This window comes from Semicossyphus pulcher, unplaced genomic scaffold (assembly GCF_022749685.1).
Source record: "Semicossyphus pulcher isolate SPU_LCO1_2020_fin unplaced genomic scaffold, fSemPul1.0.p SCAF_18, whole genome shotgun sequence".
In the NCBI taxonomy this organism is placed as follows: domain Eukaryota; kingdom Metazoa; phylum Chordata; class Actinopteri; order Labriformes; family Labridae; genus Semicossyphus; species Semicossyphus pulcher.
Window position 1 is genome coordinate 6,621,597 of NW_027211691.1, and position 13,977 is coordinate 6,635,573.

At 38.9% G+C, this 13,977-nt stretch overlaps 1 protein-coding gene across 1 annotated transcript in view; it reads left to right on the forward strand.

Moving 5' to 3' along the window:
• The window catches only part of LOC138595732 (E3 ubiquitin-protein ligase HECW1), a 64,710-nt gene extending 51,372 nt beyond the window's left edge, over positions 1-13,338 (forward strand). The window contains exons 13-29 of the mRNA XM_069667123.1: positions 662-765; positions 947-1,053; positions 1,341-1,526; positions 2,361-2,495; positions 3,002-3,116; positions 3,267-3,363; positions 3,686-3,769; positions 3,862-3,968; positions 7,971-8,085; positions 8,544-8,657; positions 8,925-9,077; positions 9,877-9,975; positions 10,234-10,363; positions 10,601-10,747; positions 11,057-11,171; positions 11,583-11,781; positions 13,227-13,338. Of these exons, the coding sequence (XP_069523224.1) occupies positions 662-765; positions 947-1,053; positions 1,341-1,526; positions 2,361-2,495; positions 3,002-3,116; positions 3,267-3,363; positions 3,686-3,769; positions 3,862-3,968; positions 7,971-8,085; positions 8,544-8,657; positions 8,925-9,077; positions 9,877-9,975; positions 10,234-10,363; positions 10,601-10,747; positions 11,057-11,171; positions 11,583-11,781; positions 13,227-13,338 (2,119 nt within the window). The remainder of the gene's footprint in view (positions 1-661; positions 766-946; positions 1,054-1,340; positions 1,527-2,360; positions 2,496-3,001; positions 3,117-3,266; positions 3,364-3,685; positions 3,770-3,861; positions 3,969-7,970; positions 8,086-8,543; positions 8,658-8,924; positions 9,078-9,876; positions 9,976-10,233; positions 10,364-10,600; positions 10,748-11,056; positions 11,172-11,582; positions 11,782-13,226) is intronic.
• The last annotated feature ends 639 nt before the right edge of the window (positions 13,339-13,977 follow it).

The window sequence follows — 13,977 nt, forward strand, 5'->3', positions numbered from 1 at the left end:
AGGATCTTGTCCCAAGAAGACGTTTGAAGACGTTTTGCCAGAACAAGGACAACAAAGCTTAACAAAGACTAGCTAACATACACATGCACATAATTTCCATTAATGGGTCAAAATGTTTCTGTAAATTGTAAGCAGGGAGCTAGTGATGAAATAAATATGAAATGGGAATCTTTTTTAACATCACAGGACATATTTAACTGCCCAATACAACATGCTATTTACACACACACCTGAATACCAATACCTAATTGCCAATAAAAATTGATTAATTAGTAGGAGTAGGTGCTACAAAAAAGTCTTACTGTAAATCTCATTATAATGGTTTTGTGCGTCTTTGTCACAAAACAATCATTTGGAACTGAAAAGTGCTGTAATGCTGCAGTGGAGAGGCAGAAGATATAAGTGTATTGTGAGCTGGATACAGCTCTAAAAGTGGGGTTATGCTGACATCTGGTGACTGCAAAGGAAACTCAAAACTCCATCTTCTTGATTGTGTAGCAGGTTTTGTGTAAAGAAGTACAGCGCAATACATATTCCAAAGAAAATGCTCATGATGAATTTAATGATACAATAACATTTGACAAAAACACTGAATAAGTATTGACAATAGTGCAGTGTCTTTATCTTCATACTCCTATAAGAGGATGACTTGTTCCTGCAGGTACCAGAACATCCAGAGGACCATGGCTACAGAGGAGGATGGTGGGGGTCCGAGGTTAGAGCGGAGTGGCAGTACAGAGACTGAGTCAGATTCTCCTCCAACAGGTACAGAGCCTCGTCACAGATTGAAGTGGCTGCTTCTTCATGTCAGTTTAGGGACAGACGAAAGAGATCATTCCTGTAGTGTACTGTAGAGTTGTGGATTGTGTTTGTTCTTATGAATGCCACAACTGAACTGGTTTTAATATTGTACAAAGTAAGTAATTCACCTGTTGTCTGTCTGCAGGCCCCGCCTCCCCTGTCAATCATCAGAAGATCAGCAATCTCCTCCAATCACCTGCCGTCAAGTTCATCACACACCCAGAATTCTTCACTGTGCTGCACAGTAACTATGTAAGAGATATTGTTTATTGTTTATTTAGGATCCCCATTAGCAGCACACCAATGTGAGTGCTAATCTTCCTGGGGTCCGAATACACACACTAGCATGCACCTACAACATTGCAGTATTCTGAGGTAAATTAGGACTTCATACTTTTTGCTTGTCTGTTTTATTTTAATAGTCTACATAAAGATTAGGATTAGACCAATATATCAGTATATCCTGCTGCACACTATTAACACAGTGCCCAATTAACTTTATGAAATGTAAAGTAAACCTGATGAAATTGTCATTCCAGGCAGCCTACCGGATGTTCACCAGCAGCAGCTGTGTGAAACACATGATCCTGAAGGTGCGTCGGGATGCCAGGAACTTTGAACGCTACCAACACAACCGGGACTTGGTGGTTTTCCTCAACAAGTTTGCAGACACTCAGCTGGAGCTGCCCCGAGGCTGGGAGATCAAGACTGATCCCCAGGGCAAGGTAGCTTACATGCTGTATGTAGGATGACCTTTAAATGGATCTGTTGGAGGGGAAGGATGTTGGTACGTGACAGACAGCACTGTGTCATAACAGGAAATGCTTCCCCAGCAGAATGATCCTAGGACAAACACTGAGGACTAATAATTATGGTCTGCAGTTTGATTATGTAGTTTTAAGCATTGTGAACACCATTATTTGTAGATTACGTTACATACTGTGTATTGTATTTACTGTGTACCAGTAAATACACACACACTTTCAAATGCAAAGGTTAGACATTAAAATACTTAAATAACTAGATATTGGGCCTCATGCGAGAGCATCTCCATATTCGTATCCTGAACCTATTTTACTTTTTTCCGTTTGGTTCACTTGTTTGAGAGTTTCAAGTCAGATTCACCGAACTCTTTTTGAGGGCAGATTTTATTCGCGAAAATGTCACCAAAGCGGAGCTTTAGGCACTGTTGTATGAAACCAACAGAGAAAAAGATGACTGAACTTGGGGAAATAGAAAAAAAGGCTATAACAGAAGGACATCGGGTGTAAATAGTACTTCTTGAAACAGTCTGACTGACTTCTCCACTGGAAATCTGAGTGTGAGATTGAGTGTAGACCTGTGTTATACGAGCGTGTCAATGTGTGTGCATTTTTTTACATATATCGATTTGCCTATGGGTGTATAAAGGGTTTAAAGGAAGAGACAAAGAAAAAGAAAACTTCATTTATGGTTATAGAAAAATTATATTCACAAAGAGACAATATCAGAAGATTAGTTTAAATAAATATTACACGTACATACTGTACAATTTCAGCCCTCTGTTTTGTGTCCCTCAGTCTTTCTTTGTGGACCACAACAGTCGAGCCACGACCTTCATCGACCCTCGCATCCCTCTGCAGAACGGCCGGCTGCCCGGGCACCTTGCCCACAGACAACACCTGCAGAGACTACGCAGCTACAGCGCTGGAGAGGTATACACACAGACGGCTCTAGAACAGCTGAAGTTTGTTCCTTTTCTCCTTTGCCTTTTGGAAAATCATTGGAAAAAGCAGCATCATTTAAAGAGTTGGAGATGCTCTCTATGTGCTTTTGTGGTACTAAGCCACATGCCCACGTGTTTATTGAAGTCATACAGTATATCTTAAAAGACAGTTACTAATAATAACTTATATTAATAATTAACTTGCCTGGGAGTCATTATGTTTTTTTAAGTTGTCCTTAGTGTTAAAGTAATCCACTGATCATCTGTACAACTAAGTACACCACATACAGGAACTGCTAATAGTTATTTTGGCACTCTTTTAACTTTTCCTTTTTGCTGAAATGTAAATAAATATGGCAGGGCATATATGTTACCCCACAGGGGCAACATTATACTTCCTGTTCACATCATCCATTGCACTTTGTGGGGAGAGGAAGGGGGATATAGTCTCAGAATGTTCCAGTTTCTCAGTGTCCTGTTTTTGTTTGTTCCCAGGCCTCTGATGTGTCCAGGAGTCGCGGGGCTTCTCTGATGGCCAGACCTGGCAACAGCCTGGTAGCCGCAATACGAAGCCAACATCACGGTGACTCACAACAACTGACCGCTCCATGTAGGCACAATCATAGGCAATATCTCACCCTTAATTTGATGAACTTTATATTACACATTATTTTAACTTTGATTAGTGCTATCTAATGGCCTTTTCTAAGACTCAAGCTGTGTTCATGTCTGATGGCTTCTGTCTCTCTTTCTCTTCTAGCCTACAATGACAAGATAGTGGCATTCCTACGACAACCGAACATATTTGACATGTTGCAGGAGCGACAGCCCAGTCTTAGCAGAAACCATGCACTGAGGTGCGCTTCTTTCTTAGATTAAAAATCTAAGTCTACGTCAATTTATATTGTTACTGTCCAGATGTATGTATTTAGTGAGGTTTCCTGTGCGTAATGTCTGAAGCTTCACTCTGATGATAATGTGCTGCTTTAACAGCCCAATTTGATCAATTTATGTGGGTATTTTTCAAAGAATGTTACTATTTATTGTGTCTTTGCTGAGGCTGTTATCATTGTTGTTCAGTGGTAGTTGGATGGAAAAGTGTTTCATATATTTTTTAAAACTTTATTTGAATTTAAGCCAGTATATATAAGGAAGAGTCCTTTCCTGTTGACTTTTCAGGGAGAAAATCCACTACATACGGACAGAAGGCACACAGGGGGTGGAGAAGCTGTCATGTGATGCAGACCTTGTCATCCTCTTAAGGTAAACAACAAAATAAACCACCAACAACATCTCTGTTCTTAAACAGGGATATACTCTAATGTCTGCTCTGCTTTCCTGTCTTCTTCCTGTAGTCTATATGAAGAGGAAATCATGTCCTATGTTCCGCCTCACCCCATCCACCCGGGCTTCAGCTTCTCTCCTCGCTGTTCACCCGTCTCCTCACCACAGAACTCTCCTGGTACGTCCTCCAGCCTGACAATCACAAATGATTTCTTTTTCTAAATAGGGTGACATTCCTGGACGTGATACTGATGTTATAGAGATTTGTTATTGTAGAAGGCGACAAGTTTCAGGTACCAAATTATTTTCCTTGAATACTCCCCCTTCACAAAACATGCCTTACAACAGGGGGCTTTTTCACAGCACCCTGTAAAATTCTCTAGAGATTGTAATAAAATAATGGAGATTTAAACTACCAAAAAAATGTAACACAGTGAAATACAATTTACTTTGTGTATTCCTTTTAAATTCAGAACAAAACTCACAGCGAAGAGGTGTATTACATTTCAGCGTTGTCCAACAGAGAGCAGCATAGACCTGCCAATACTATACACAAAGCACTAGCTTTTATAAGGAGGTATGAGTGAGATATTTTTTAAGACGAAAGCACGGTCTTGGTGCAAAAATGAAAAACAGTTAACAGTCCAATCACAGCTTGGGGGCGTGGACATGGCCCCGTGCTTAGAGTGCTGATACAAGCTAACAGGCAGCTTTTCAAATATAAACAGTCCTTTGGGCCTGCCCTAAGAGGAGTCTTCTTTGAACAAGATGATTTGGAATTTAATGTTGCATAGAAAATGTATTTCATAATCAAAAACATTCTTTCAGCTTTAAAGGCAAAGGGTTGAATATATGTCCTTTCATTATTTGTCATTTATTTAATTATGGCCTGAAATTCATAATGATTTTAATACCTGATTTTGAGTGTTAGTTTTTTGATGAAAATGTGAATTAGTTACGGTCAAATCATCCTAATTTCAATATTTGCTATTTTAAAGAAATTTTAATCTTATAAACATTTCCATGAGGTGTTTTTTGTGTGCTACAAGACATATCAGGGCTTTTAAACTGCAGTGTACCAAGGACAGGTTGAACAACACGTTTTCAGATTGGCATGTTTGAGACGTCACAAACCTAAGGAGCCAATCGCGTTAATGGACGGGGTGATGCTATGTATATCATTATGTGCAACCTATGGCAACCACTTCGGCGATGCTGTACCCATCATCGTAATTTTTGCAATCTCACTACTTACTACTAATGTTAATGTTACTACTACTAATTACTAAATTTCAAGCTAGCTAAGTTTCAACAAGTTGCTACTAAACGATGGCAGAGACGTGTTTTGTTTTCATGACGGAGGGGGGCGGTTGGATATTTACATAGCGGGGACTATGAAGATAGGGGATTTTTTAATGAGGGAGAAGGAGGAGATGCCTTGGGAGGATTCTTAAAAGGTAATTAAACATATTTTGCAGAAAAAACATATCAGACACAATTTATTATTTCAAGCAGAGCATTTAATATGTCTTAAAACATGACTGGGGCTGGTCTTTAAGGAAACAAAAAAATGAAGACATTTTAATGTAGTTTGCTTGATTGCAACTTTGCCATGCATTTAAAATGTTAAACTTTTATACATGGAGAATGCTGCTTTAGGCTTTTAATAATCAAAAAAGAGTTATTTGACATTACTATTGTCAGGCCTGGACTAAAAAGTGGACTCAGATGCAGAGGTTTGCGCAGATCAAGCAGGCTTTTATTCTGAAAATCCACTATTCAACTCTTAAACCAGAGTGACAAGAAAAAAGGCTATCAACTCTAGACTATCTGAGAAATAAGGAACAGGAAAAAGTAAAATTCAAAACGCAACAGAAAATCACTCCAAAGGGAGGAAACAAAAAGGCTGAAAACTGATCTACTCTGACGAGGAATATTAACTATGAAAATTTAATAACAAAAAGCACTCCAAACGGAGGGAGGGTATAAAGGCTATAAATTTAGGCTACACTCTTTCTGAAAAAACTATGAAAACAAAACCACTCCTACAGAGGGAAAAAAAGGTTACAAAACAAGGCTAGCTTAAACACTGCTCTGAAAAGATTACAACACAAAATCACTCTAGTTAAGAGGAGACAAGGGAAATCGAATACTAACTTAGACGCTGAGGACAAGAACGAGACAAGTACTGTGATCATGGGGCTGGAGGCACACGAACAAACGAGATACTCTGGCACAGGACAAAGGGAGACGCGGACTATAAGGCACATGAGGGTAATGGGAAACAGGTGGAAACAATCAGGGATCAGGGGAGACGTCAGACCGGTGACACAAGAGGAAGGGCAAGTGACCTGAAACGAGAGGAGAGTTACTTTTCAAAATAAAACATGAAATTCACAAGACAAAAAATCCCAAGACGAGACACCCCTCACCGCGGTGTGACAACTATGTTTTTCTGTTACCTGTTCAGCTTGGCCCACTACTGTACTGCTTTTTGCAAAGCAGGCAACAAAGCAAGCAATAATAGGAGACATTATTACTTTATATAATTGAATTCTTTATGTCAGGGAAGTCACAGTAATAAGTGTGCACATACTCACATTTGCATGTAAAGTGGAAACCCTCTGGAGCCCTGGTAACAGTGAAGATACATATTTATCTAGCACACTCTTGCACACACAAACACACAGACACACAGAGAAACCCCATAACAGTAATTATTGCAGTTTGACAGAGCCTGCTGTGCTGTGCAAAAGGTTCACTAATGTTATCTTAATGAGCCACAGTAATCCTCAAGCCTGCCACAAGTGTATGTGTGTGTTTGTCTATTTGGGTATGCATGTTTTTGATGGGAGGTTCTATAAAGAGAAACTGGGTCACAGCAGAGAAGCCTGGCTTGTAATAGTACTTCATTCATTAGTTGTGCCATTGTTTTTGTGACATAAACAGAGTGAGAAATGTTGTGAACTCAGCTGAACTGCTCTACATCAGTCAGCCTCAATGTAAGAAAGATCCTTCAGAGGCCACTCAGTTCATATTGACGTTAAAATTTTTATTTGATCTTATTCCGTAAGGTCTTATTTTATAAGACAATGAAACTGTGGTGCTGTATTGATAATTTTGAAGTGTTCTCCCCAGTGTGATATACAGTTTAATTGAAATTGACAACTCTAGTTATTTATTAACTTATTAAAGCTCCTGTGAGGAGTTTTTTGCTGGTTATGAAACATGCTGAAATTAATTATCATTACTCTATATGACCTACAAAAGCAAACAGACCACCAGCAATAAGATTGATTATTATATTTATATAGTTATTTTTAATGCCTGAAACTGCTGGCGGGGGGTAGGTGTCAGATGAAGCTATTAACTGCACACTGCCTTTGTTTACATTTTCCAGGGCAAACATTTAGTGTGTGATACATATGACTGTTAAAGAAAGCAGGATTACATTTTTTTGTTATAAACCACGACTTGTGCAGAACAGCATGTACAGGACAAAATCAGCAAAGAGATAAGAGGTACGGCTTTGTCCAGAGGTGGCGCCAAAATCAACATAAACCAAAAGTTCCTCACAGTAGCTTTAAGTGTTCTACTCATAATCTAATTTCCACCACTGAATTTACCTGGAATTTTTTTAATATTTCAAGTTAAAACATCATACTTGTGTTTTGAACTAACCAACAATATACAGTATAAAGTAGTGCAAACTGGCTTTGGCTTGACAAACTGCAACAATAAAATACTGCTTTTACTCATCGATAAAGATACTCAAATCATTGAATAATATAATCCTTTCAATAAAACCATTATAAATGATCATGTTGATGATAATACCACTGTCCTTTTGTAAGGCAATATTTTAGAAGCAGTGTTTTGGCTTTTTTTTTTAACTTACGTAAAGGATCTTGGTATTTCTGCCACCACCGGTTAACAGAAATTATTACATCTTATGTTAAAAGCTTTACTCAAGAGCTTTAAAGCCTCACAAAATCAAGGCCTCAGTTACTTTTGACATGTTTTGTCTCTTATAGACATTAATAAAACCTCACATCTAGGTTGGGCCCTCCTAGTTATTGAAACATAAAGTCCACCCCATTGAACATTGAACTCCCCACCTCTGAACAACAGACTAAAAAAATCTTGATTTTATTTGTATTTGTGTTACGTGTGTTTGTAGGCTTGCAGAGGGCCAGGGCTCCTGCTCCTTACCGCAGAGATTTTGAAGCCAAACTGAGAAACTTCTACAGGAAATTAGAAGCCAAGGGATACGGCCAGGGACCAGGCAAGATCAAGTAAGACAAATTACACTTATAAGGCAACTTATTGTACAAACAATATAAAAGTGGAATTATTGACAGTCCTAATACTGTATAGTTCTGACACAGCTCACGCTGCTTTCTCCCATCTTAACATAAATAAGATTATAGTCCAATAGTGTATGTATAATACTAAATGCATTGTGTTATTACATATGTTATATTAAAACAGTAAAGTCGTATGTTCGAGTATATGTTCACTGTGCTTTGAGTGAAGTGACAGAGCCATAGATTCCATTGAGGAAAGTGAGGCAATGTCTACAGACTGTTGTGAGCTAGAAATTTAAAATCCAGCTGAGAATTACTTTAGATTAAAATACTTTTAAGAATTAACCATTGCACCACCAGAATTGTATTCCTGCAGCTGTTGATAAGGCTGTGACGCTTAATTTAAACCCAGATGTTGAAAACAAATCTTATCCCGCTTGCTGTAGGTTGCTGATCAGACGAGAACACTTGCTGGAGGGAACCTTTAACCAGGTGATGGCGTACTCCCGCAAAGAGCTGCAGAGGAACAAACTCTATGTCACTTTCCTGGGAGAGGAAGGGTGAGACACTCACACACACACACACACACACACAACCAAAAAACCACTGTACACTACCTGGCCAGCACCAAACAACAGGCGGATCCAGTGAGGCAACGATTTGCTAACACATCCCCATTACAAATGTATTATTATGTATGTTAAGTCAGTTCTTCTGTCAACGACCTATCCATAATGGCTTCAATTGATCTTTGAAACATTATTTATTTAGAGTTATAGAACACTTAAAAGAAAGTGTAAAATATCTCTGTCTTCTTGTCTCTTCAGGTTGGACTACAGCGGCCCATCCAGAGAGTTCTTCTTCCTCTTGTCTCAGGAGTTGTTTAATCCATACTACGGGCTGTTTGAATACTCAGCTAACGATACTTACACCGTTCAAATCAGCCCCATGTCAGCATTTGTTGAGAACCATCTGGAATGGTAAGCTTTGCAATACAATCACACAACACAAGCACACTGAAATGATTGTATCCCACAGTGCTGGGATACACGGATGCATTACTGTACAGGCCAATGCTACCGTTGCCAAGTTTCAGAAGTGCCAGGGTGCCCTAGTTTTATACAGGGAGAGACAGATACCAAATAACTGCAGGGTAATATGCCTGCTTCAGTTTTGACTGTCTACCTTTAATGCATGTCGTGCAAATCACAGTGATTTTTTAAATTGAAAATTTAAGGAAACTAATTAGTCAGATGCATTGACAATCTCAAAATGCTGGCGGATTACAGTTGACAATGTCACTCTATTAAAGAAAGAAATATAAAACTACTTACATGTACTGTGTACCTCAAGTACATAGCTTAATTGAAATTCAAGCTACGTGATCAGAGATTGAAATATTGATCACTGAACATACAGCTCTAATAAGCCAATGGAGCTCAAAGTATACTGACTGCCTTAAGATTCATTTTAAGACTGACATGTATTTGACTCCTTCTCCTCAGGGTGAATGTCTTTTACTGGAGAGAGACTGTCTTTCCTTGTTTTTCTGACAGTCGCCAATATGGAATACATCACTTCAGAAAATCAGTCACTTTAGCAGCAAAGCATTGACATCAAAAGTTATATTTCAAATGATAGAACGTAACTTGGAGAATACTGTTTTTTTTTTCCAGCGGGCTCATTTTACCTGGTCATGTGACAATGTCAGAATTTTGTTTAACGGATTTTATTATTGCCTCTTGTGTTCCCTCTATGTGTGTGTGTGTGTATGTCCAGGTTCCGTTTCAGCGGTCGTATCCTGGGCCTGGCTCTGATCCATCAGTACCTGCTGGATGCTTTCTTCACCAGACCCTTCTACAAGGCCCTGCTCAGACTGTAAGTACACACTCACACTTAGCAAAACTTCTAACATGTTTTATTTAATTGTTTAAGAGGTTAAAACTATAAACTAAATTGCATGTATTCCATATGCTGATTATCTTTTCTGTGTACTGAGCACTGAAGATATGTATTTGTCCATTTCAGTTACTTTCAGGAAGGATGAAATGAAACTTCCAGAGCTATCTGATTAGCAGACTGGCACTTTATGGTTTTGATGGTTGCTAAGTGAGCTTTTTATTTTTTGTCCTTCAGGGCAACAGACCTGTCTGATCTGGAGTACCTGGACGAGGAGTTCCACCAGTCTCTGCAGTGGATGAAGGACAATGACATCACTGACATCCTGGACCTCACCTTTACTGTCAACGAGGAGGTGTTTGGCCAGGTCAGCATGTGTGCTTCTGGAGTCATTGTATATGACAACATCAGCCAGATATTTACAATGTCAATCACATGCATATCATCTGCTGTGCATGCAGATCTCTTTTTCCTTTAGTATACACACAGTATTGTCATACCATAACATCTATCTACTGTCTAACCACAGTGTACTGTAAAGCTTTATTATACTGTTCTGATTAATTACACTGTTAACTGGACCGAGCACTTCCTGTGTTGCCAGGTAACAGAGCGAGAGCTGAAGTCGGGCGGCTCCCACATTCAGGTGACTGAAAAAAACAAGAAGGACTATATAGAGCGAATGGCCAAGTGGAGGGTGGAGAGAGGAGTGGTGCAGCAGACTGAGGCACTGGTCAGAGGCTTCTATGAGGTAAACAACACAGCTGTCAGATGGTACATGACACCATGAAATGACTCTAGCAACATTATTAGGAGCTAAACACTAGTTGGGAATCCTATTTTAAACAATGCCTAGGATTAAAATAACAAGTCCTTATTCATAATACACAGTGAAACACATTAATATTATGTTAAAGGCTTCAAGTAATTGCTTAAAAATATAATACATTTTATTCGATATAGTATCAGATTATTGGGTTTATAAGATTATATATAACACGTGTAAGTGTAAGCACACCTAAAGGCTGATGAAACATTTTTGTGTTGTTCACGATCCCAGGTGGTTGACTCCAGGCTGGTGTCAGTGTTTGATGCGCGGGAACTTGAGCTGGTTATCGCCGGTACAGTAGAAATCGACCTGGGTGACTGGAGGAGTAACACTGAGTACAGAGGAGGTGTGTGTGTTTACAAAATCATTCCTAAAACCTTTACACACTCCTTTTATACCTGCAGAGTCCAAAAGTTTTACACTTCCGTTCATATATGCAGTCTTTTTGCTAAGCTAAGCTAACCAGATGCTTGCTAAATCCCAGATGGGCTCATCAGAACTAGTTCAACATTAATGGTAGTTCATGGAATTAGTTTTTTAGAAAAATTATATATAGTATACTGTTTATGTACCACATAAAAACAAGGATTTTTTTGCAGTCAAAATTTTTATATTTAGCTTATATGTTTGTATATATGTTTACATTTTTGTTGCGTACAGTAAGAGTCTGTAAACTATTCAATACTTGCCGATGTAAATCCATTACCCTGAGTCTCTTCCGATATCTCTCATTAATACCCTTATTTGTGATTCCTAGGTTACCATGATGGTCACATAGTGATGCGGTGGTTCTGGGCCGCTGTGGAGCGCTTCAACAACGAGCAGCGTCTCCGCCTGCTGCAGTTTGTCACCGGGACTTCCAGCGTGCCCTACGAAGGCTTTGCTGCACTGCGGGGATCCAACGGCCTACGACGCTTCTGCATCGAGAAGTGGGGCAAAGTCACATCACTACCGAGGTATCTGACCCTGTTTCCCTGATGTTCACACTGTCCTGCTCTCATTAGTTTGTTCCCTAAAGTCAAAGGCATGCATGTGTCTATGGGATATTGAGATAAGCATCTAATGTTTTTGATTTTGCTTAATTGACAGAAATTCATTACTCGATTCATTGATCATTTAAATAGTTAATTGTTGCGGTTTGACCTGAATTATCCTTAAAGAGCTCATTATCGGCAATATATGTTCTTTCATTACTGGCATCTGCAGCTTTACAAACTGTAAATGCTCTGATCTTGGCCACATCTGTTCTCTACAATACACCAGCTCGGCTTTCAGAGCTATTTTGGTGATATCCCACCTCTGTAGTGCAAGTACATCTAATATTGTGTAAGGTATATTCGTCTGACCTTAGAGTAGGACACTAATTTGGCAGACAGCAGAAAAAAAAGGGGGAATGTGCTCAGCAGAAACAGAGCAGGGCTCAGGTTTCACTGCAGAGCGGGGAAAAGAGCCAGAGGTTGACTTTGTGGACATTAGAAGCTTCAGCATCAGCAGTTATACTCTGGTCCAATAATTATAAGAGTTTGGGCGATAGTGGGTTTGTAGAAGTGTGTGGGTGTGTGTGTTTGATACAGTTCAGAGAGTAAAGGGACACTATACCTTTTGAAACAGGGAATTATCATAACTACTTTTTCATCCATATTTAAGAAAAATATTGCATTGTTGTGGTAGTATTGTGCATCATGCCATCCGTGTGTGCATTTTAGTCTTCAAGATCTACAAAGTAAAAATCCATGCCTAGACAAAATGCTACACTACTAGGGGTCAAAAACTCCAGACAGGAGCATTTAAAGCATTTCCAAGTTTTCTTTGGAGCCAACAAGTTAAAGGGTCCCAACTCATTTGGTGATCATAGGTCTGTTGCCATACATGGCCATGACTTTAGATAATTCAAGAATGTATGTATGTATAAATGTTATGGGGTCTACATAGGCAGTGATCTTCCGACCACTTTTTTAGTTTGCATACTTGAGTGGCTTTCGTGAGATTTTACTGTCCCCTCATTATCACTAGCAGTCCAAAACGTATTAATAGGGGTTCTGTATAAACTGATTGAGTTACTGACTTAAGTTACTTTAGAAGATAGATACAGCTGTCCTGTTGTAAATGAGGCTGAGGCTAGTGCCAGAAGCGATGAGGGTGGTGCCAGAAGTTTAGGATGAAACTGAAACCAGGAGGAAAAATATACAAACCGAAAACATGGCACCAAAGGAATTGGTTTGCATGCATAGAAATATGTATTCATTTGATAGATCCCTCTTTGTGTGGATGTCCTGAATCCTCATATGTGTTTGTCAAAGTGAGAAAAAAATTGAACATATGGTATGAGCTTCAGGTACCCCCTTCAGTTCTTGATTCTCGGTACTCTCTAAGAGACTCTCATTTGCTCTCTCTGTTTTAGGGCTCACACCTGTTTTAACCGGCTGGACTTGCCTCCGTACCCTTCATACACCATGCTGTATGAGAAACTGCTGATTGCGGTGGAGGAAACCAGCACGTTTGGCCTGGAATGAGACGGACGGGACAAAAAAGTCAACACTGCATCCCTCTAAAGATACCTGGATTGTACTAAACAAAGTTTTTGGTCATGTGGATATATGTCAACACTGTTCTGGTACTATGTGTTAGCGTCTCTCCCTTAGCGATGAGGATTTTACTGCACCACAGCAGGACGGCGGTTATTTTTATATCAATCAAAAAGACTGGAGAATATGAAACATGACAACAGCGTTTTTTAAAATATATTTATATATTTATGCATACATAAGGCACTGTTCAATGGAATCAAGATCATTTAAAATTGCATGTAGCAAAAAGCATCATGTCCCATGCAATGATATAAATACTGAACATGATAAGAAAGACTAACAGTTACAGTTAAAATTATAGTTACAGAATAGCACTGAAAACAAGAACTTTACATGGAATCTAAGACATTATTATGACAGCTTGATACTTAAATGTCCTTGGAATTTACCTTGAAAATAATCCATACACCTGGGTTAAGACTTTGGATTCACAGAAAAGATTTAAGTAATAAAGTGAATTTAAAAAGAAAATACAGATTATTTCTATATTGTAAAAATAGATTAACAAGAAATAATATATATCCCTGAAAAAGGTTGACTATTCAAAAGAAAATGAACATTTAT